Genomic DNA, 24,936 nt, shown 5'->3' with positions numbered 1-24,936 from the left:
GATACCATAGTCGTTCTCTTTGCCCTTTTCTTTTTGTAATGGCGTTTTGTTTAGCCTGTCAGCCAGACTCCGTTCTCACCAACTGACTGACTGAGTTATCATCAAGTGACTAACTGATTTTTGCTTGGGGTTCTTGCTTTTATAACTATCTAAAAGGATAGACATATCATTGAGAATGGATTTAGTTGGTGGTACTTGTTATCTTAATTCTAGCTTTTGGTGGTCTAGGAGAGGCTAGACAAGTGGTGAAGACATTATTTTGGCCTAGCTAAGGCAATCTGGCAAATGTAAAACTGCTGTCACAGAAAAACTATTGTTTCACCATGAGAAAAGTTCTGTTGAACTGTTACTTGAAATTTGGTTATGATGGATCGAATCCACTTCATGCCTGCAATGATTCACTACATCACTCCCCTCCCCAGTGAGGTTCCGGGAAAGGAAACGAACGATCGAAGGAAAGAAAGAAATGCATGGACTCCGACACTAAAATGGAAGCCAGATAACGATCACGCTTGGACGCTGCTGTTAGCGCTCCACTGGTACAGGTGCCATCACGATTTTGCTTTCACTTGCCCCAACAGGTCTTTGGAAGCCGAGTTCAGTGTCCAATGAAGTAGACGTTGGCATGGGTGCCAGTCGTCAAATTTAGTTCGATTTTAATTTCACTTGCCTCAAAAGGTCTTCGCAAGCAGAGTTTAGTGTCCAATGAAGAAAAGGTATGCATAAGCGGGCTGGCTACTCCCCTGGCAGAGGCCTTGGATTATGGTCTCACTTGGCTTGCCGGGTCCTCTCACACACAGCATATTTCCAAATAAATGACAAAGGAAAATGTGTATTTCATTTAGCTCATGTCTTTCATAACAGTTTGCTGCAAGTAATTAGCTCTAAAACCGAATATATATGTCATTTATGAATTTCTAGGTGTACACCAGTCATCATCATCATCATTGGCAGCCTTTTGAGTATTTGAGAGAATTTTTCCTTGTTTGTATCCTCCTCATGCATTACTTTCACTGTCTGTGATTCCACTTCACCTTGTGAGTTTCCATAGTTAACAGTGAGTATAACTTGTGGAATTCCGACTTCTTTTCTGCATGTCAAGCAAGGTAATTTTTGTTTCAGTAGCAGGATCCTGTCTTCTTTCCTAGCAATCAATTCTTTAGTTTTTGCTAACTTTACTTTCAACCTCTTGATACAAAGTTTTGCTTCCACATTTGGAACTTAAATTCTAAGAGAAGGGACACTGAGAACTAACCCCTGATAGACTCCTATTAGGATTCTAAAGTTGCAGCTTTACTCATATTATTGACTGTACTTGTACAATCCTTGCAAGCCATTCCTCTACTCCTAGCTTCCTCAGTGACTACAAAATTAAAGAGCAAAGTATCCTGTCATAGGCCTTCTCCAGGTTGATAAACACTAGCTACAGTAGCTTATTTGTATGTGTATACATATTTTTGTGTATATATCTTTTATCCCTTTCTGTATAAATGAGAAAAAGAAAAGAAAAGGCACCCACAATACTTTTCAGCAATTCTACAGAATTTTTCATTTATTCCTTCATTTCATTTTATGAATTATTTCCTATTTGGTGACACACTTTTTGTATGTAGTTTAGATATTTTAATACTTTATTTTAAAATAAATGCAGCACTTGTGCACCATATTTTAATGCATTTGGATGGTGCTTCCAACTATCTGCTTTCTTGAAGGACTTTTGACAAGTATTCTTCCCATCTTCAAACACTGCAGACTGGGTTTTTATTGTAGCATGCCATTTTAATTTATCCTAGTACATATTTTATTAACCTCATAATTATGATTGGCAAGGCAAAACTTGGTGAGATTTGATTCAGAACACATAAGAATGTAACTAAATACTGCAAGGTATTTTTTTGTCTGGCACTATTCCAATTCTGTTACTTGTTGCAATATCCTTAAAAATACAATCGCCTCTCTCAGAAATTCCTAGTAATCATCTATGCCAATTAATGGTTCTAATTCTTGATCCTCACACCAATTCTCTTTTTTGAGGAAAAGTATGTTTTCACGGAAGGTAGATCAGTCTCATGATTGTAGTATTTATGAATTTCCTTTGTTCACTAGCAATATTTCGATGTCTGTTGGCAAGTTAGAGTTTACACTATAATGACCCAAGTGCCAACTTTCAGCACATTGATTTTCTCAAATAAAATAACAAACAAAACAAAAAAAAAAAATTTGATTGGAGCAAAGGTTTTATTTACAGAAATCAAAACGAAAAGACATGCTAGCAGACAGTGAACAAATAAATTTAGTTACAAACTTGCTTTCAAAGACATCTTCTGCTAAAAAGAACTAAAATAAGATAATATATAACTTGAGGTATTTGACTTACATTAAAATTAAATCCAACTGGAATATTTTGTTTGGCATTTTGCTTTTAATTAATACTTAAGTAACTGAAATATAATTTGCATTAATAAGAAAGATAGTTTGAACCTAAGTATTTATCTGATTAATCCAATCAATAAAGACATGATCACTTCATTTTTGCTGATATATGCAAGATGTAGTAATGACAGCAGTATCAGGAATTCTCTTAATGAAAGTTTGCCATCATTATTCTTAGAAGAATAAATTAGAATTGAAAAAATTATGTATATAAACAATAATAATGGTAAAAATCTAAAAGAAAATATAAAGCAAAAACATTTCTAGTTTCAGATGAAATCATTTAAAAGCAAAAAAAAACAACACAAGATGATAAAGAACAAAGTTAATAAGTGATATTAAAGGATATATATAAAGATTTCCTATAAATAGGAAAGTAAATTTTACTGTCTTCCATTTCCGTTAGCTAATAAAGAAAAAATCTATATTAACTAGCGTTCATCTATAAGTGGTGTGGCATCTCCAGTCCCTTCAGTTGTGTTAGGAACTGATCTAACAGCAGGACTGCTGCCATGCCGTGGAGTTCCTGGTTTAGGAGTAGAGGCACCACTTTGTTTTCTCTTAGCCCACATTTCGGCAGCTTTTGCCCAGTCAGTACTACTAGTTGTGGGGCGAGGTTGTGTTCTTTGAGGAGTGCGACTTGGTGTGGCCCCAGGCCAGATAGCAGACCTTGGAGTAGGCTGATAAGAAGGTGTAGCCAATGAATGTGCTGGTGTTGCTTGCAGTGTTTGACTGTGGTATGATGGAGTTAACATTGGAGTCATCATTGGTGTGGCCATAGGCTAAAAGAGAAAAGAAATTTTTATTTCTTAAGATATATAAACTAAGATTATGAAAAAATTTAGTGGAAAATTATATATTGAAATAAGTGATGAAATATTATTTTTCAAAAGAAATACAAACTTTTTTTGAAACTTATAATAATGTAAAAGGAGTACAAACTGTAATATCAGTAGACAATCTTATTTTTTATGACTATTATTTACAATAAATGTTTGGTATATTAAATAATTTACATATTCTAAATAAAATTAGATTATGCAAATTATTAGATATGAAATAAAAATTCACCTGATAATAATTGCCACCACTATATGCACCAGTGTAATTTGAATTGCTTCCAATATGCTGAGGGGTTCCAGTAGCTACTTGGGCCAGAGTATTGTAAATATTGTTTGGAAGACCAGCTGCAGCTCGGTGAATTGTTGCTGCATCTACACCTAATGATTATAGACACAATATTGAAACATGAATAGAATCCTATAACTATAATTTATATAACAACATGTAGTTCATAAAAGTAATTGGAATATAATTTGCACTAATAAAAAAAATGGATCTTTTTAAAACGGGGGCCACATTTTTCATTAATGTTTTACGTAGTGTTTTTGGTACCGAAAGACTTTCAAACTTCGTATACTTATCTATTTTGTGTTATAGAACAGAAAAATATTTTTGTATTCGAATTTATTTCATGTAAAAAATTGTCTTATTTCGATAATTTCAACCAATCACTGACAAGTATTCAGTTGTTTACATTTACTCCTTTGGCTGATTAAGCGGTGTAAAGCGTATTTAATTTCCATAGCTTCGTTTTTCTTTTTTCTTTTTAAATTTGCTGTTTTACCCTAACCCTAACCCTATCACCGACAGAATTGTTTCAGAATCGTTTGTTTATGTAGTCGGCACTTAATGTATATCGGCTGAATGGACGTCAGTGATTGGTTGAAATTACAGAAATACGACAACTTTAACATGGAATAACTTAGGGATTTCTTTTTTTTTAAAGAAGACTAAGAGAAAAAGATGTTTTATATGACACATTCTACCAGTGTTCCAAGTTTCAAAGTGTTTCGTTAATGAAAAATGTGGCCCCCGTTTTAAAAAAGATCCCAAAAAATAGTTTATAAAAATTTGAAATATAATACCTTGCATGCTCAAAGCAGGTGTAGTAAATGATGGAGCAGGTGTTCTAGAACTACTTGACGGAGTTCCTGTAAAAGATAAATATTAATATAGAAGTTTGCACAAAATCTTCTTCATAAAAGTATTCTATTTACCTAGTCACGTGTTTTTTTTTTTGTTTTACCTGTTGAATATACATGATTATATCTTAAGTTCAAAGTAACCACTTCTTAAGTTTCTCTTGATCTTTCTACACCACAGATACCATTTACCAACTTACAGCAATGAAAGCATGAAAATATAAGTAAGTTAGCAACTAACCTGGAATTGGTTCTCGAAAGTGTTCTTTGAACCAACGTATCATGGAATTTAATGAATGAAAAGTTTGTGATCGATATCGCAATCCGTCAGGTAAAATAGTAATATATTCATGTCTAGGTTTGTTTCTTGGTAAGTAAGAAAGCATAAATTTTCCAGGATACTGAGGTGAAGCAGTCAATACATATGGAATCCTGAAGAAGAAACATGTTCATTATTTTTCCTTTTAATTCAAATTGGAAAACTGTATTTTTCAAATAAAATATTTTGTATATACTCCAATCTTTGATAGATGTAGTCATAGCAGCATACTGGCAATTCATTGTACAATAACACAAAAATGACAACAGTGTATGGAGTTGTTAAGAACAACTTAAGTATAAAAGTGTGATTATAATTACCTAGATGGTGCTTTTTTCTTTTCATCAATCAGATATTTATCAATTACATCTTTTTTGGCACTAACACCTTCTTTATAATATTTGAAGTGCATAATATCACGTGCAAAGGATGCCATTGGTTGAATATAACGGGCAATTATTTCATCTAAATCTTCAAATTCCTGAAAAATTTCCAAGAAATAGAGAATTATAAAACTGGCCATATTTATTCAGTCAATTAGAGAATTTAAATGTTTAAATACCTTAAATTTTTAGAATATTTAAATCTTTCACTCAAATCACATCCTAAGCAACCTTAGTGGTTACGTTAGATTTACATACACACACACAAACCATTTATGTTCTTCACATTGCTAACAACAACAGAAATGCTCCTGTGACATTTCTATTTATAGCATAAATTTACAAATTTGACTATGAAGTGATGTTGTTCCTTTCACTAACAACTTAACCATAAGAGAGTGAAGCTTTATCATAAACTGATTGTCTGTGTAATATTAGGAGCAAAACGTAGTAGAAAGATTTAAATAAGAAATTTTAAGGTGTATCATTATCATAATGTCAGTTTCTCTTGTAGATATTTCTTAAGAAATATGGGAGACATGTCCTGACACATAAAAACATGGATTATGTAATGAAAATCATATTCCATATCCTATAAAGATTTATCATTGGGCAGAATACTTCAAACTCTTCTAATTTTTATGGACCTAATCTTGGAAGTTTCCCTTTCAATGTAGAATTATACTGCATTATATAGTACAAAGTATTATAAACAATTAATCTCTTTCCACAAAACAGGGAAAGCCCCCAGCCCATCAGGAATCACTACTGAGATGCTTGAAATATCTGGTAATGTGGGTTACGGTCTAGTCACCCGTATTGTAAATTAGGCGGTTTATGAAGGAGTCATATCCAATGACTAGTGTAGCAGCACCATAGTCAACTGCTACAAAAGTAACGGTGATGCTTTAGATAGAAATAATTAGAGGTATCAAATTGTTGGATCAGGCGATGAAAGTTGCGGAGAGAGTCATAGCCCAACTAACCAAGGAGAGAGTTTAGTCTAGATGAAATGCAGTTTAGGTTTGTGCCAGGTAGAATCACCACTGATGCTATATTTCCGGTAAGGCAACTGCAAGAGAAATATCTAGCCAAAGATAAACCTCTGTACTTGGCTTTTGTTGACTCGGAGAAAGCTTTTGACAGAGTCTCCTGATCTGTTATCTGGTGGTCAATGCAGAAACTAGGGATAGATGAGTGGTTGGTGAGAGCCATACAAGCCCTGTACATGAACGCTACCAGTAAGGTGAAGGTGGGCAACGAGTACAGCGAAAAATTCAAGGTACAAGTAGGGGGTTCACCAAGGATCGGTACTCAGAAGACAGCTGTGTAAAGAAGTGCCAATCTCTAACTGTGCAGGGAACCTGTGGTGGAGGTAGACTCAGGAAAACATGGGACGAGGTGGTAAAGCATGACCTTCGAACCTCACAGAGGCAATGAATAGTGACTGAGAACTTTGGCAATGTGCTCTGCTTAAGAGGACCTGTCAAGCCAAGTGCACCCATGCTGGTAACATGTAAAAAAAAAAAAAAAATTTTTAAATCAACCTTTGAACATTGGGCCTCATTGAGGCATAGTGGCTGAGTACCTTTCGAGTGTTGGGCCTCATGGAGGCAAGGTGGCTGAGTTCCTTCTGAGTGAACCCCATGGAGGCAAAGTGGCCAAGCTCCTTTTGAGTGTTGGGCCTCACGGAGGCAATGACCAAGACCTTTGGCGTTATGTCGTGCTTGAGAAAAAGACCCATCAAGACGAGCAAAATCACAGTTGTGGCAGATACCGGTGTCACGCAAATGGCACGTAAAAGCACCCATTACACTATCGGAGTGGTTGGCATTAGGAAGGACATCCAGTCATAGAAAACCATGCCAAATCAGACTGGAGCCTGGTGCAGCCTTCCAGCCTAGTCAAACTGTCCAACCCATGCCAGCATGGACAACGGACGTTAAATCACGATAATGATGATGAAAGAGAAAACATTCAAAACTAACCATGTTTCCAATCCAGAGAGATCGCCCTAAGCTAAATGCATTCTCCTTTCCTTCTTCCCTCACATCTATGTGTTGTAGAACATCATCAGCACTTTTCAAAGTAACAGTTAAATGGTCAGCTCCCTGGAAAAGAAAGAAATAGAGTACAATTTTAAAATTTTACACATACAAAACGATTATCTCAAAGATTAATATAGTGTAATTTTTAATCATTTTTTCACTAGTTACACAAATTTATGCGAAATTGAATCAACTTTTAGAATATCAGTGGTAGTTTATCAAGTCCAAAAGGATGAGGGGTAAAGCTGACTAGGACCAAAATTTAAAACTTTTCATCCCTCTGCTTATACTGTGTACAGCTTTATTTATTTTTCTTGCAACCATAAAAGTCTTAATTACAAGAGGAGCTGTCTATCCACATTTAAATACATCTGTAAGGTTCAATGTTCTCAAGTCTGACACACTTTCACCAATTCTACCAGTACTGCGTGTACATGTCACCACCAATTCACACATCATTCATCAATAAAATTTCTAAAAATTAAAAAAGAAAAAAATCCCCAACTTAACTGATGATATATTTCCTGTAAAACTTAACCATGCAATATAGTTGAAAAAAAATCTCTATATTTAAATATTTGACATATTTCTTGATTTGAACAATTTTTACAGGTTTTCTTTTCCATATTACCTGGTTAAATATAGTGCTTTTTCACTACTGGTAATACTACAAGAAAAAGTATTTTTAAAAATTGCATTTTTATCTAAATTTTGTGCAAGACCTGAAAACTGGTTATGGAATGTTGAGTGAACCATTTACTTCTATAACTTTTTCTTCTTTAATTTCACTATTACTGATGAAAAATGTTAATGTAAAACAGTAAAACAGAAACATCCATTTAGTATTTTCAAAATTCTGAGGGAGAAAAATTGTCAAATTTGCATTTAATTGGTGTCAGTTATGTAGCATGTGGATATATTGCCCCCCCAAAAAACGAATGGGAGGAAGAGGAAGAAATTATCTAAATTAGATAACTAAATTGCATGCCAAAAGTTACTATCATAAATTGCAACATGTTCTTAATTGGTCAATAGAGATGTCCATGTCAACTGAATACATAAACCAATAAAATAAAGCTTACAAGGGTACAATCAGGATATATCTCAGGTATATTTCTAGCACAAGTTAATATCAGGGAGCAATGATATTTTAGTTGTCATAAACTGTGTTATTAGTCATAAAATAAGAAATCATGAATTACCTTACTACTAGGACGTATTATAACTTCACCTTGGTCATAGTTAGCCATCAATTTCTCACATTCTTTAAAGCTTATGTTATGGAAAGCTGGATGTACAATTACTCGTTTAATATAGGCTGGAAGAAGAAAAGGCGAAGTAGACAGGTTTAACAAACAAGTTTCTATAAAATTTAAAAAACAGACAAAAGCTATTTTTGCATATTTTTAGAAATAAGAAATCTCCAAAATTAATATCTACTTTGTCGAGCTTGAACTTTCCGTTTTTCTTCTTCCTTTGCAGCATCACTTTTCTCTGCTTCATAATCAAAATATAAATCTCTTTGGGGTCTTCAAAAAAGAAAAAATAAATAAATAAATGGAATTAGATATAGTATTCTTTATAGAAAGAAAGAAAGACAATATAAAATATTTGAATATAAAAAAAAGAAAAAATTAACTACATAGTTAAAATGTTCCCCTCTCTAATCAAAAACAAAGTAGTGTTTCTCCAAGGCCAGATATGTTTCAACAGATTATTAGAAATGAATGATATTGCTTATATGACAATAGCACTTATTTACAACTATCATGCAATGTCAAGACAAGGTGACACAGACATACATATGAGGGGGTGCTGAAAAGTTTCTGGCTTTAAGGATATCACAAAAAGCCTGGTTGGAGGCCCACACTTCCGAGTTCTTTTACAGGGCTTAGAAAAACTGTATTTTCTTTTACCCAAGGCCAGGAACTTTTCAGCACACCCTCTTATAATACATGAAGGGCTTCTTTCCATTTTTGTCTATCAAATCCACTCATAAGGTTTTGGTTAGCCAGGGGGCCATAGAATAAAATACTTAATCTAATCTTAAGTATTCTATTGCATACTCTGACTACCTCGATTACCTTATCCAGCCATTTCTCCGCAAGAATTATACCCACGCCCCTGACCCCGTCTGTGTTCCTTGCCCAGAAAATCTTGTATCTGTGTTCTTTGCCTGGGAGGAACCTAGCAGAACTTCCTCTCCACCTTACTTCTTGGATGCAGCACAAATCTACACGTCTCTGTTCAAGCATCTCAACAATCTCACCAGACCTACCTTTCAGTGTGCCGACGTTGAAAGTGCCAACCCTGAGGGTGTGGGAGGTATGGGCCTGTGAGACCCTGGGATGGGGGACAACAGTGTCATGTACCTGAAAAGAAAGCTCGCATTTGGTAGAATTCATAAACAAGCAGTAGCCTTCAATTCAACCTGCATACACTACACTATCATATTTTTGCACTATATATGATCACCACCTTACATAGGAGATAAACCCTAAGTAGGGGGTGGGGGTGGCGTGAAGTCTTTAGAAGTGTTCATGGGAGACAACCAAAGGATGGGAGAGGATAGGAACTTCTGGTACAGGTGAAGAGGATAGGAAATTCCGGTTGTGGTGGAGGGGGTGGGAGGGCGGGTGCACCACGAGCAGAGTGAGGCAGAGGTATATTAAGATTGAGTAGGGGAATTGGGGTGCGTACGTTAGTTTATAGTCCTGGCAAAGCAAGAGGTAATCGAACGAGGGAGAGAGAGAGAGTAAGATTGAGAGAGACAGAGTAAGGCAGAGAGAGGGGTTAAGGTTAGTGGTCAGAACACGAGGGAGAGAAATATTCTTTTGGGATTTGTGTAGCATAGTTTAACGAGACAGCAAATGTTGATAATAGTAATATAGAATTGAAAAATCTGAATGTTTTCGGTCAGCTAATCTAAGACAGATTTATAGAAATAAGTGACTGTGTGATAAACTTGAATAAACGAATGACTTTGACGACATGGTAATGAAATAGACAGAATAGTAAGTAAGGTGTTATGATCAGCGCATAAATTGAAGGGTATGAACGAGGTTGAAAAGACAGAAAATTTCTTATCTGGACATCATTCTGGGATACGTATTTCTTCGGTAGAGGTTTCAGATCGAGTAGGGCAATCGGGGTGTGTGCGTTAGTTTATAGTCCTGGCGAAGCGAGAGGTAATCGAAAGAGGGAGAGAGCAATTTAACTAAAAGAAATAGTGAAATGCTTATTAGTAATCTTCAAAATTTTAAATGAAATAAAACTACTTACTTCCAGTTGTTTTCTTTGTCTCGAAGATCAGAGGACCTGCAAGTCAATTCTACTTGGAATCTGTCGATATCAATCTTTGTAATTCTACAATGAAGTGTTTGACCAATCTAAAAGATAAATGAAAATAGATGAGGTTTGAAGAAATTGTAACCAGGAAGTGTGATACAATACAAAAATCTACAATGTGAACTTGAAAGCAGACAAAAGGAGAAACGTATGATGGTAGCTTATGAAGAAAGTAAGCAAGAAATAACAAATAGGTAAATGAAGAGAAAGCAAAACTGCAATCTTACAGGAGGAGTTTCACTGGACAGAAAAACTAACTCAACATTCATACATTCTGCACACATCACTTTGATGTAGTTAACATTAAATATTTTCTTACAACATGTACAAACTAACAGGACTTTGCATAAAAGCACTGAGCTTGCCATATCTAGCTATTTCTATATAATACAACCAATAAATCAACATAAATATCAGTGAATATCAATGTGTTTCAACTATTGATGAGAGACTGCACCCTAATAACAGACATAGCACAACTACATCAGTAGACATTGGCATGTTCACATAACCTCTTACAAAAGTTAACAATCAAACCTATTTCACTGTGGTGCCAACGCAGAGTACACTAAGCACAGTAAGCACTTGAATCAATTGTGAAATCCAAGGCAGGTAGTAACTGTCTGCATTAGCAGCAATCCCATTGAACTCAAGTCCACTTTTCAGCAAGTAACAACACTTTTACTTTTGCTTCAATCTCAGAGGAAGAACAAGGTCTAAAATGTTTGATTCTGCAAATTTATGGTAACTGAACCCCTATAGTAGACATTAAACTCGCTGCCAATAAACCACAAAATTCATATACTGACAGATTCACAAAGGCCTCAAATGTTTGGTTTGTCCTAAACATATTCTAATCTACTTTAAGTCAAGCAATATACAATAAAACGGACTTACTTTTACTCGATCTTCTGGATTAGTAACCATTTTATCACTTATCATTTTTGTTGGAATGAATCCAGATACACTATTATCTAACCGGACTTTGACACCAACAGCAGATCCAGGACAATTTCCGGCATCAAAATGACTCCATACCTAGAAATAAATTTATGAAAAAAAAAAAAACATTATGAAGAATTAGAAGTTAAACTTTTACTGGAATCTTTAATACTTTTATAAAAATTAATGATGGATACAATGTTAAAAAAATGTTGAAATCATTAAAATGACACCTGCATTTAATGAAAAATCAGTATTCTCAGAAAATTAAAATAACACAAAATACCTTCAACATTAAATAACGTAAAATCTATGAAGTATATGTTAATTGGAGGGAGAGAAAAATCAATCTGAAATGTGTCAAATGAAACGATAAATCCTTACCTCACTTAACTCAGGGAAATCTTTTTTCTGGCAAAAAGGGCATTGCCATAGACCAGTTTCTTCGTTTCTAACAGGATTAGCTTCATCCAATTGATCACCTTGGGGCCTTTTCCGAGCAATACCAGTAACACCACAAAGGACTAATTTTCCTATGAAGATGTAATACAAATATAATTCATGTAACAAATGAGCGAGAGTGTATATATGTAAGTGCTTCATCACTATTTCAATACATAAATGCTACATCAATATTTCAATACATAAATGCTACATCAATATTTCATTCTCTGAAGTTGAATGGAAAGAGTTTAAACTATATCTTTTTATGTATCAATGTATCACAATATATCTGTAAGGTTCAATGTTCTCAAGTCTGACACACTTACACCAAATCTACCAGTACTGCTTGTACATGTCACCACCAATTCACGCAACATTCATCAAATCACATTGCATAGTTGTATGTAATAGTTAATGCTTTTGGTATTCAGTCTCTTTTTCAACTGATAGCAGTTGTAACAATTTCTGGTATTCTACAAGATTCCAGAGTAATGAATGGTCTTCTGTTCATAATGTTAATGGCCCCACTACTTTACAAAAGAGTTCAACAATGGATGATCACAACTTCTGCATGTTGCAATTTGATTATATAGGTAGAATCAATTTGAGAGCTACAATAATTAGATGTCTGAAAGTTAACATGATCAAGACAAATATACTATTTAGTAGCAGGAAATCAAAAATAATGATGCAATGTTGTAAGTATAAGAGTAAGCAGGGATCAGATCTCTTCATCAAATGACAAAATTTCATCGGTATTGATTCAAATACCAACAAACAAGTGACCAGCAAAATGCAATGATTTAACTCCTACACTACAGTCACATGCTCAAGTTGGGATGGCTTCAACCACAAAGATTAGAAACAAAGCTTTGATTAACCCCCATTTATACATTAAATTACTCGTTGAGATGATTATTACATATCATATCTAACCTAAACAGTTAATTTTCTTATTACCAACCCAATCACATCATGCAGAACTTATAGTCCTAGGAACACAAAAAAGATGCAATGGTCACAGCAGGTATACTTTTGATCAGAGGTCTGACCTGATGTGTAAAGAACGCTGAAGTACAAATTCATATTATATTCTATCTAATTAGCTTGCATTACCATCACTGTGGCAATTTCTATTATCTTCCTAACTTTTAAGCAGCTTCTACTTAAAAAATTAAAAATTCCACATTGCTTGAACAACTGTTTTTATGGCTGGATGATCTACTCTCTGCTAACAAGTTTACTGTGAGGTAAAAGAAGAATCTGTTGGCAGAAAGGGGCAAACTGAGTTGAGCGACTTGCTCAGGAGCACAATACAACTCTAGAAAAGATCATATGTAAATGATGGTTAAGCATTTTATACTTGCATACAGATTTTACAGAGAGTTGATATAATTCTTCAAACTATGGTGAAAACAATCCATCTAGAAACAATGAACTTAAGTCACACTGAAACTGATTAGGTCAGAAGTCTATCCTTAATTACTGTTATAAAAAAACTGTTTAAAGTGTCATATCCTGTAAGCTAAGATGCAATGAACTGAATTAGAACTACAGCAAAATGAAATCTTACCAGCATAAAATGTCTGTGGAGTTTCTTTGGTAAGCATATTAAATTTCTCCTCATTTGATGGAGAACGAAACGAAGTCCTCAGATCTTTATAACGGTGATTCAGTTCAGCTCGAATGTCATACAAAGTTATATGTTTATTTCCATAGCCCTACAAAAAGACAACAGAAAATAATGTATGATGTGTATGTGTGTTTGTATATATATATATATATATACACACACACACACACATATATATATATACACAAAGAGTGCAATGGGTAAATTGTTGCCATTTTATATATTTTTATTTTCGCGCATTGTTTGTTTATAATTTTGTTCATTACACAGTAAGGTAGGGTCAGTTGGGCACCATCTATGACAAAAACAGTACCATGACGCAATCCACTCTACCAGAAATTTGGAAATGACATGCTGTACTGCTTGGCATTCGCGCCAGAAACTCCAATACAAACAGATGGTGAACACACAGAACAACCGTTGGCTTGCCATGTCCCCAAAACATGTACTGAGAGTGATAAAAATCAAACATCCAGTCAACATCATGGTGTTTGGAGTGATCACTAGTAATGGTGATGTTATGTCTCCATTCATCTTCCCACATGGCCTCAGACTCAACACGGAGGCCTACATCATGTGCTTTGAGGAGATAGTGCTGCCCTGGGTCATGAGGGTGGTTGCTGAAAGACCCTATGTCTAGTAACAGGACTCTGCACTATGCCACACAAGCAGGAGAACTCAGTCCTGGCTGTCAGACAATTTCTGCAACCACATCACCCCTAACATCTGGCCAACTAACTCCCCAAACTGCAACCCCCTTGATTATAAAGTGTGGGGCGCAGTTGAGTGAGAGACCAAAAAAACTCCTTGTAACACCAAAAATGAACTGAGAGCAAGGATTATGGTAGCATTCACTAACTTAAACAAGGAGACCATCCAGAAGAATTGCAAGAGATTCTGTGGTCGTCTGGAGGCCGTGGTTGAAGCCAATGGTGATTTTACTGAATAAATTTATTCTTAAGTATTTCAAGATATTTTTATGTAATTTTAGTAAATATATCCGTTAAAATGAGATGTCAGTGTTATTTTCATTTTTGTCTAATTTAGATGACAATATATTCACCGCACCTTGTATATATATATATACATATATATATATATATATATATATATATATATATATATATATATAGGGTTATCCTATAAATAATGTAGTTTTTTCAATTGTATGAACTAAAAGTCAGAGGAGGATGGGATAAATTATCTGCATCGACTTGCTATAAAAGCAGATAGTAATTTTACCTAGTACTTATTCTTAGTGCAAGTTTTGAAGAGTGCAGTTCCATTTTAACAGTCACTTTTTTGAAGCTATAATGGAAGTGACAAAGGAGCATATTTGGCATATTTTGCTTTATGAGTTCAATAAAGACAACAACGCAATGGAAAGTTTGAGGAATATTAATGCAGTATATGGGGATTGGACAACAAGCACAAGCTAGTGTCACCGGTGGTTCCAGAAATACCAAGCTGGAGACTACAGTCTTGAAGATGAGCCTCATCCTGGAAGATCTGTAGAGCTTGATGAGGACATCCTGCAAACCCTGGTTGAACAAAATCCTATTTTAACTATTGAGGAACTAGCAGAGAAGCTTGGATTTGGTAATTCAACCATTCAACCTGCATGCCATCGGAAAAGTCAGAAAATTGGGTCAGTGGGTTCCTCACAAACTGTTTGAGTCTAATTGCGTGCAGAGATTGAATGTGTGTTCTTCTTTGCTGAATGAACCTTTTTTGGACTGAATAATGACTGGTTAATGAGAAATGGGTTCTCTATAAAAATATCAAGTGCCTAAAACAGTGGGTAGGGAAAGGAGAAACACTGGAACCCCAGGCCAAAGGTCTTCACCCATATAAGGTGTTATCTATTTGGTGGGATATGAAAAGTTTGGTCCACTTTGAACTTTCAAAGCCAAAGTAAACGATAACAGAGCTACTGCAAGGAGCTTGAGTAGCTTAAGTCAGCACTAGAAGAAAAACGACCATCTTTGGTTTCAAGACAAAAGGTGTTTTTCCATCAGGATAATGTTCGGCCATATACAGCGAGGATGACATTCCAAAGGCTGGAGCAGTTTGAATGGGAAACGATGCCTCACCCACCATATTCACCGGACATTGCTTTAACTGATTATCATTAATTCCACAATCTTCAAAATCATTTGGACGGAAAAAATATGACTTCTGTAGACAAGGTCAGAACAGTACTAGAGGAGTGCTTTTCGTCACAGACAAGTGAATTTTGAAAGAGGGGCCTTGTAAGTCTACCAGATAGATGGAAGAGTATTATAGAAAATAAAGGAGAGTATATTTTAGATGTAAAAAGAACTTTGTTTATCTTAATTTTGAAAAATAAAAGAAGTATAAAAAAACTGCATTATTTATGGGATGACTCAATATATGTATACACACACACACTCATTACAAACCTGGTACAAGAATAGAATATGAAAATGAGACATGAATCTGCATCAATGACATTAGGACAATTTAAATTAAATATAAATGTACAAACAGATGCTGAAATTAATTTCATTAAAATTTAATATTTAGTTAAAAACAATATTAAAATGCCTGTTAGGATTGGCTATATGTTTGACCATACCTTTAATACTATTATATAAAAGTTATGTCTAAACATCAATAAGTGATGTCAAGTTGCAGACTCAGTAAACCACTGCCCTCACAGCTATCTTAAATAAAGCAAATTAAGTTGAATAATTATTAGAGAATTACAAACCTGTCTATTTAGTTCTTCAGCAAATGCATCAAGATCTAAATCTTTCAATCTTTCAGGACTTTCTAAGATTTCTTCTAAAGCACCAGCTGGATTTGCATCTTCTGCTGTATCATCATATTCCAAAGCATCTACTGCCATTTTTCGAGCCCATTCATATGTTTCAGGATGAACACGAGAGCCATCTAAGACTTCAACATAGGCTTCAGTACTAAAATAAAAATGCATCTCTGGGTGTTATAATTTTATATAGAGTTAATGAAGATTTTAAAAATCTATGAAAGTACATTAAGGAATTACACAGAACAATTACAGGATTGAAAATGTTAATGGCCCTTGAAATATTAGACAAAAAAAACGTTACTGCCACACAGTATAATTGTATTTTCAAATTCTTATTTATCACAAGATATGTAATGTTGCCAATGTTAGTTTAAGATACTCAATGACTGGCGTAGCAGCACCATAGTCAACTGCTACAAGAGTAAAGGCGATGATCTAGATAGAAATAACTAAAGGGATATCAAACTGCAGGATCAGGGGATGAAGGTCACGGAGAGAGTCACAGCCCATCTCATTAGGGAGAGAGTCTGCTTAGATGAGATGTAGTTCAGTTTTGTGCCAGGGAGAAGCACCACTGATGCTATATTCCTGGTGTGACAACTGCAGGAGCTAAAGATAAACCTCTATATTTAGCTTTTGTGGACTGGAGAAAGCCTTCGACAGGGTGCCCCGATCCCTTATCTGGTGGGTGATGCGGAAACTGGGGATTGACGAATGGTTAATAAGGGCTGTACAGGCCCTATACAGAGAGGCTGTTAATAAGGTTAGGATTGGCAATGAATATAGTGAAGAATTCCGGGTAAAAGAAGGGGTACACCAGGGATCAGCCTTCAGTCCCCTTTTATTCATCATAGTCCTCCAGGCAATAACAGGAATTCAAGATGGGTTGCCTCTAGGAGCTCCTCTATACTGATGACCTGGCCCTCATAGCAGAATCATTACCAGAACTAGAGAAGAAATTTCAGGTGTGGAAGCAAGGTTTAGAATCGAAAGGCGTTAGAGTCAATGTAGCAAAGACCAAAGTTCTAGTAAGTAGGAAGGCGCACACATCACACACACCCTCAGGTAGGAACTCCATAAGATGTAGGTTGCCAGGCGAAATGCTTAGTGGGATTTTGTCTGTCTTTATGTTCTGAGTTCAAATTCCACTGAGGTCAACTTTGCCTTTCATCCTTTCGGGGTCGATAAATTAAGTACCAGTTGTGTACTGGGGTTGATCTGATCGACTGGCCCCCTCCCTACAAATTTCGAGTCTTGTGCCAAGAGTAGAAAGGATTATTGACATGATTTGAGGGGCATGTTTCAGTACATTTTATGAAAGGAAAAAAAGAAAAGAAAGAAGAATACATATTTAAAGCCAACATTATAAATTAAATGCTTCAAATAAGTTGTTAAAATGATTGTAATTTTTTAACTAATAACCTCATCTTTAGAGATAAAACATCTTATTAATATTTGCATTAATAAGACTTTAGTGCTTTGACCAATTTCATCTTCAGTCAACACCAGATGTCTTATTTCTGAATGTCCAGCCCCAAACTGGACTTGGACTTTATTCCTAACGAAGTGTAATAATGTTTACAACCGATAAGTCATAGTGCTATGTTTTTTTTTTTCTTTTTGGTTCCAACACACTGTTAAGAAAGGAATTAATAATCCAGTGATTACGACATTGGGCAGGGGAATGGGGAAACAATGTAACGTTATAAGAAGAGGTTACTAGTCTGAAAAATTATAATCCTAAAAACGATTGTTTCAAACTTGTGTCATATGTTCTTTACACTCACCTGTCTCCAAGAGAACTTGTATCAATTTTTATGAAGCCTGAACAGTTAATAAATACTTTTGGTCCCATGTGACAGACAGTGACTAGTTGGGTTCGATTTTCTAAACGACTATTATTCTGTTTGAGTATCTAAAATATTGAATAGAAAAATACCCGACTATCTAATCATAAATATAAGCATAAGTAATTTTTGTTTTAATATGAGAGTAAAACAGATGTAATAATTGCATCAAACAAATCAAAAACATTTTAAGTCTTCATTGACATTAGAAAACACTGTTTTGTATTATATATAATATTCAAGACCATCATCTTTCACACAAGTGCAAAAATCTGATGCATCACTAAAACATGTAACTTTCACTATGCACAAAGACTTTCATTAGTTATTTATTATATTTATATTGTAAATTAAATGAAAAAAATCGCTATTAAACAAAAAAAATTAATGAATTACCCTTATAAGATGGGAACCTTTTCTTGGTCCTAATCCACACACAAATTGTAATAGTGAAGCATGATGAGGGAAATCAAGGGCTTGATTGACATCAACACCAACTTCATTCACTCTGTTGATAAACTCAAGATGTAAACCATTCAACAGATCTTCCTTTACAATACAATCCTTGAAGATAAAAAAAAAGTATTAATTTAAAAAGTTAGGAAATAAAAACGTAAAACAAAAATAAAGATGAATTACTCAAAACAAAATACTGGAAACATTATTCAATAAAGAAATTAACACTGTTATATTCTTTTACAAAATTCAGTCATTGGATAGTGACCATGCTGTAGTCCTGCCTTCAAAGGGTTCTATTTGCATAAATTAATGTTTATGTAAGGAAAATTTTCCCCTGCTCATCTTTGGAAGTGCAGAACTAGAGAATGATTCCTTGACAGGGAATGTCAGCTTAATGCTTTCATATGAAATGCAGAATGTAACCATTGAAAGAAACACATACACATATATATTCACAATAGGCTTCTTTACATCTAGTATTTAATTTTCAAGACATTGATTACACTAGAAGATGCTTGCCAAGGTGCCATATAGTGAGATCAAACTCAAGAATACAAGTTAACAAAGTGAACTCTGTATGCACACAACATTGTCCTTTGAAGGCAGTGTTTTAGCATAGCCACTGTCCAATGATTGAAACTAGTAGATTATAATGTTAAATTACTTTATTGAATAATGCATCCTAGGAGTTCACCAGAGCTCAGTTCTCAGTCCCCTTTTATGAAAAAAGTCCCGTGTGGAAGGGATTACGGTTTAGCCATCTAACTTAGAGATATCAAATATAAAATATACAAGAATAAGGGCAGAGAATCGTCAATTAATAATAGAATTTTTGTTCTATGTGTGCCATAAATATCGCCATCCACTTTAGAGAAAAATTTGTAGTTTGGAATCAGTAGTTCTTTGACTGCTATTTCTAAATTTTCAGTATGTTGGAGAAGCAACTCAATTGCTAATCCCTGTATATTTATAATGATAAATAGTTTTACCGATAAAGGTTTTTTTCATACTGAACTACTTGGCAGAATTGTTAATTGTTAATCCTATTATTAATTGACGATTCTCTGCCCTTATTCTTGTATATTTTATATTTGATATCTCTAAGTTAGATGGCTAAACCGTAATCCCTTCCACACAGGACTTTTTTCATACGGGACTATTTGTGACGCACATGGAATAGATTTCTTTGAGGTGAGGTGCCTGAACTCGCTAGCCGATGAATTCGTAAGTGCCTTTCTTATCGTTGATTTTTGGTGTCGCATGGCCAAGAATTACCGGAAATTTTTTTAGAGACACTTTCAAATTTATCAGAATATTGAGGCTGAAGATTGGAATAGTGAAATTTCCATTCACTTAACCATGAAACGATTCGTATCCAATTAACTAAAGGCTTGGTTTGTTTACGCTTTTCCCTCCGGTTTTTGTTCTATGTGTGCCATAAATATCGCCATCCACTTTAGAGAAAAATTTGTAGTTTGGAATCAGTAGTTCTTTGACTGCTATTTCTAAATTTTCAGTATGTTGGAGAAGCAACTCAATTGCTAATCCCTGTATATTTATAATGATAAATATATATATATATATATATATATATATATCAGACTGGAGCCTGGTGTTGCCATCCGGTTTCACCAGTCCTCAGTCAAATCGTCCATGCTAGCATGGAAAGCGGATGTTAAACGATGATGATGATGATGATGATGATGATGATATATATATGTATACACACACATATACACAATGGCCTTTTGCACAGTTTCTCTCTAGGTAGAATCCACTAATATTTGTATAGACTGAGTGGAGCTTGGAAACTCAAAAAGTATTGGGCAACCTGAAATGAAACAATGAGCCATGCAGTGGAATTGAACTCTGAACCATATAGTTGCAAAGTGAATTTTTTAACCATAAGGCTGTCTATATGGAAATAATAGTTTTTAAACTAGCTACATTATAAAATTAGTAACAACTTATCTGTTTGTTTCTACAAACTGAGCAGAACCGCTATAAGAAAATGGTACAAAAATGTCAAATTGTTCTGAATTCAACTGATGAATTTGAAGTAATTTAGAAGGCATGTTTCAAATATTTCTAATCTAAACAAAAGTTAATAGTTTCTACATTTAATACCAATCTAAGATAAGGAAGAAAATCATAAAAGTTACTTTGCAAATGCTTAAAATATTTACCTGTAGAGGGTGATACTTAAGGCAAAGGATATCTTCATCAGCATTGCATAATGATGCGAATTCAACTAAGGGGTCTTGAAGTCGACGTGCTATAGAAATAGCATGCCGAAGTACTGATGGGTATTCACGAAAATCAGTCTACAAAATTTGAAAATGCAGAATAAATACAAAGAGAAACTGTTATAAGGAAAAAGTAATAAATTCAAAATGACTACTGCCTTAAAGAATATCTGTTATACATAATAAATTATCAAGATTAAAGAATAAAAACATGGAACAAGAAAATAAATGAAATACAACATGAAATTTATTTATGAAAACTAATATAAAGATGGCAGTTTCTTTGTGTCCAAAGATAATGGCACACTCTCAAGTGGCTATATCAACCAATCCTTGACACGGCAGGGCCCCTCTTCCTGCCTATGCTTAGTATTTTTAAGTGAGAGTCTGTGCAATCTGACCAAAGTGGCTCAGCGGGCTAAATTTTCTCTATTGACCAGAAAACTGTAGGTTTTACACTGGAGTGGCCATATCCTAGGTGAATTACTTTGTAGGGCTGAAAAGCAGTATCTAACCTGGTGCTGCCAGAAGGGTGTCAAAGACGATGCCAGACTGCCTGAGGGGCTCCATTCCTTGATATACCGTTGAGGCTGACTCTCTGTTGTTTTTTCCTCTCCCAAGACACTCATCAAAGTTTGTGCTTGGAGTTTCTTCCATAAATGGCTAATTAACTCACAGCTGTGACCCTGACAGGTGCTACTACTCCAGATCAGAGTAGATTTGGGAATAACAACGGCTAAGAGGTGGTTTCACACTCCTCAAAACTCATGAAGTACTGAACCAGGAGCCCAATACCAGATGTAGTTTAACGTCATACTCTAATATACATTAAGGCAAAAAATAAAATAACTTGAATCTAAGGAAAGTAATGATGGTTTCAATCATCATTTCTTTGTAACAAAACCAAAAAAACACGACTTTGTCTGGAACATCAAATTTTCACTCTCTATATAGCACACAAACTTGTACTCACAGTAGCTCTATTACTGTTTTCATAAACCAAAGCCAGATCATGTTCTACAAGTTCAACATTTATAGGTGGCATGTCCTGTTCTTGTTCTAATTCACTGATAATAGCTTTGATGTCATCGATAATCATTAAGCTCTCCCTATAAGATAACCAAAAAGAGTCTCATGAAAGGTAAAATCAGAAAAATATAATAAAATATATCTCTACTATAAATGTTTTTAATCATCAGAAAATAGGCTGAGAAATTTCGTAGAAGAATATTCAAGATAATTTCATATAATACATTTACATTCCAGTGGCATGTAAAAAGCACCATCTAAACGTGGTTGATGCCAGAGCCCCCTGACTGGCTTCTGTGCTGGTGGCATGTAAAAAGCACCCACTACACTCTCGGAGTGGTTGGTATTAGGAAGGGCATCCAGCTGTAGAAACCTTGCCAGATCAGATTGGACCCTGGAGATTGGAAACAAACCCAACTTTGATGATGCTTGTTTACAGCTATCATGTAATGTCTAGACAAGCACACACACACACACACGTTTCTATCTATCAAATCAACTCACATAGCTTTGGTTGGCTAGGGACTATAGTAGACACTTGCCAAAGGTGGATGCACACACAAAGTGATGCCTGGATAATGTGCAAATTTGGCACACATTGCAACTAATTGGCCAATAGGATCATGTGTGCATTTTCACTAAATTATGAATTACAGCAAAAAAAATTTCTTGCCACTTGTTCAATGTAAATCATCATGATAATATTTTTGGCTTTGCCCCATGGTGCAGTGTTGAAAAGGCTGTCAGAGTTTCCAGCTCAATATAAAGAAAAGATCCACCAGGTTCAATACAACTTTCAAAAAGTGCCCTTGAAAGTTGTTAATGGTCATAGCAATGCTGTGTCATACAGAAAATTGAAGCCTTTGAAATTCAAGTGACAAATCAGTTGGCTTTCCAGAGATATTCTGGAAATTAAAATATTCATATTCTATAAATGTTCCCAATATGGTCATGACATCTAGAATGTTGCAGCATATTTTTGAAAGTGAATTTTTTTACCAATGCAAAGTTGTCATTTTAGGGAGATATAGCTGCTATTTCTATCAGGTTGAAATAGCAAATAACATATGATTTTGAGGGTGTTCATAGATGATTTTCTAAGTATAATATAGACACACATATAAATATGCAACAAGCTTCTGCAGTTTCAGTCAACCAAATTTTATTCACAAGGCAATAGTCAACACAAAATTAGAGCAGAAGAGAATTGCTTAAGGTACCAAGCAGTAGGACTGGATCTGGAACCATGTAGTTGCAAAGTGTACTTAACCACACAGTCACATCTGCTTTGTTTCATAATTATGCTTGCCAATAATTAAAACTTTTGAGTATCACACTTATTAATATTGCCAAAATTGAAGCACAAGAAGTGAATAATAAATTTGCAACATATAATATTTAGGGAAGGAATTTTTTAAGAGAGAACACTAAATATCTGAAAACCAAATCACATAAAATATATGAATTTCCCTTTCTTCCATTTTAATGTCTCTAAACAAACTGAACACTTAATTAGCTTCCCTCTATTCTCTAACAAATAGAGATCCAACTGGAATAAATAAAATTACTCCATAAATATGATAGTTACCTTGATTCTCCACTTACTGCAACAACATGAGGCTTTTTCGAAGATATAAATTTCTTTAATTTTGCAACATCTCTTTCCTAAAATTAAAGAAGATATGAAATCAGTATGAAAATAATTTGAAAAAAAAAAGTTACTTTGAAAAGACCAGTGAAAGATGGAATACTTTACCTTTAATTCTTTGTCTCTTTGACGCCATGCATTGCGCCGTTTTGTTAAATCTTGAAGTCTGAGAAAATCAGTAACCTGACCATTGCCATCAATTATCACAGCAAAGGATGGTATATCCCTTAAAGAAAGAAAGAAAATGATTGAAATTTTATAAACTAATTTACATTTTACAAATAAAAAGATAAGATTCAAAAATATTTCAATACATTACATAAATTTTTATGCAAATATATTTTTAAGATATAGAACTTTTGAAAAAAAAAAAAAAAAGAAGCTTGTTTAGTTCAACACAAGTTAAAGCAGTTAAAATAAAATTTAAGTCTTTTTAAAAACATATCGAGTAGAAATAAAATCTTACCAGGAGGTACTGTAGGCAACACCCATAACTTTCAGTCCATTACTGTTATCATCATAATCATAATCATCTTCAAGTTGTTGATCAGCTTGGTATGGAGCAACTTTTAAATAGTTGTGCAATTTACGACAGCATGCCTATAAATTAAAAACGGTTATTGAAAATAAAAATGCAAATTTTGTAAATAAAATTTTTAAATAATGCATTTAAAAAAAAATTAATAGATATAATCAAATTAGAAACTTTGCCATTTTCAATATATTTATGGTTGTAATTTGCTTCTGAACAGAAATTATATATTCTAAAATGTAAAAAGATCAGCAGCTTTTACTATTATAAAACAAGAATCATTTACCGAGAAAAAAAAAAAAGATTGATACAGGAGCAGTCTAAATAATGCAGATTGACTGTAATTTCAATGTTTTTTAATAGTAACAGCAGCCGAGAAAGTTGGTAGCTTAAATATTGGTATAAATATTATAGAAAATGGGAAGAGTCAAAACTCGGGAAAGATGTATATATTAGGGTCATTGAAATAAATGTAGAATTGAGTCATAGAGATAGGAAGTACTAGGATTGAAGGATTTTGTGACAAACTGGCAGAGAAATAACGACCAAATATATAAAACGAATAGAACAATTGTCTGTAAGAGACATGAACAACCAAGGAATACCTACTCTCAAAACAAAGTCTTTTCCTTCTTTCAGTAATTTTGCACGAATTTCCTTTTCCATTTGGGGATATAAAATTTTATTGAGAGCTCTTTCTAATGCTTGACTTCTTTGGTTATTCCATTGCTGTACAAGTTTACTAAATTCATCCTAGAAAAATAAGAGCAAATTAAAACCTACATGAAAAGAGTTAAAGAGAAGGAAATGAAGGTGAGAAAAAGAGGGTGAATAATCAAGGTGGAC

General features: G+C 34.4%; 1 protein-coding gene across 1 annotated transcript in view; it reads right to left on the bottom strand.

Annotated features, from left to right (window-relative positions):
* Window positions 1-2,219: 2,219 nt before the first annotated feature.
* The window catches only part of LOC106881379 (transcription elongation factor SPT6), a 43,171-nt gene continuing 20,454 nt past the window's right edge, over window positions 2,220-24,936 (bottom strand). The window contains exons 17-37 of the mRNA XM_014931746.3: window positions 24,700-24,843; window positions 24,025-24,158; window positions 23,667-23,784; window positions 23,499-23,575; window positions 21,855-21,990; window positions 20,822-20,959; window positions 18,573-18,740; window positions 18,117-18,244; window positions 16,270-16,477; window positions 13,476-13,623; window positions 11,843-11,991; window positions 11,414-11,554; window positions 10,451-10,557; window positions 8,609-8,697; window positions 8,371-8,486; window positions 7,109-7,231; window positions 5,058-5,218; window positions 4,660-4,850; window positions 4,362-4,427; window positions 3,505-3,653; window positions 2,220-3,215 (exon numbers count right to left, since the gene is read on the bottom strand). Coding sequence (XP_014787232.1) covers window positions 2,865-3,215; window positions 3,505-3,653; window positions 4,362-4,427; window positions 4,660-4,850; window positions 5,058-5,218; window positions 7,109-7,231; window positions 8,371-8,486; window positions 8,609-8,697; window positions 10,451-10,557; window positions 11,414-11,554; window positions 11,843-11,991; window positions 13,476-13,623; window positions 16,270-16,477; window positions 18,117-18,244; window positions 18,573-18,740; window positions 20,822-20,959; window positions 21,855-21,990; window positions 23,499-23,575; window positions 23,667-23,784; window positions 24,025-24,158; window positions 24,700-24,843 — 3,042 coding nt within the window. The 3' untranslated portion in view covers window positions 2,220-2,864. The remainder of the gene's footprint in view (window positions 3,216-3,504; window positions 3,654-4,361; window positions 4,428-4,659; window positions 4,851-5,057; window positions 5,219-7,108; window positions 7,232-8,370; window positions 8,487-8,608; window positions 8,698-10,450; window positions 10,558-11,413; window positions 11,555-11,842; window positions 11,992-13,475; window positions 13,624-16,269; window positions 16,478-18,116; window positions 18,245-18,572; window positions 18,741-20,821; window positions 20,960-21,854; window positions 21,991-23,498; window positions 23,576-23,666; window positions 23,785-24,024; window positions 24,159-24,699; window positions 24,844-24,936) is intronic.

This window comes from Octopus bimaculoides, chromosome 1 (genome assembly GCF_046866305.1).
Source record: "Octopus bimaculoides isolate indiv1 chromosome 1, ASM4686630v1, whole genome shotgun sequence".
NCBI classification, from domain to species: Eukaryota; Metazoa; Mollusca; class Cephalopoda; order Octopoda; family Octopodidae; genus Octopus; species Octopus bimaculoides.
This window is presented reverse-complemented; position numbering and strand designations above follow the sequence as displayed.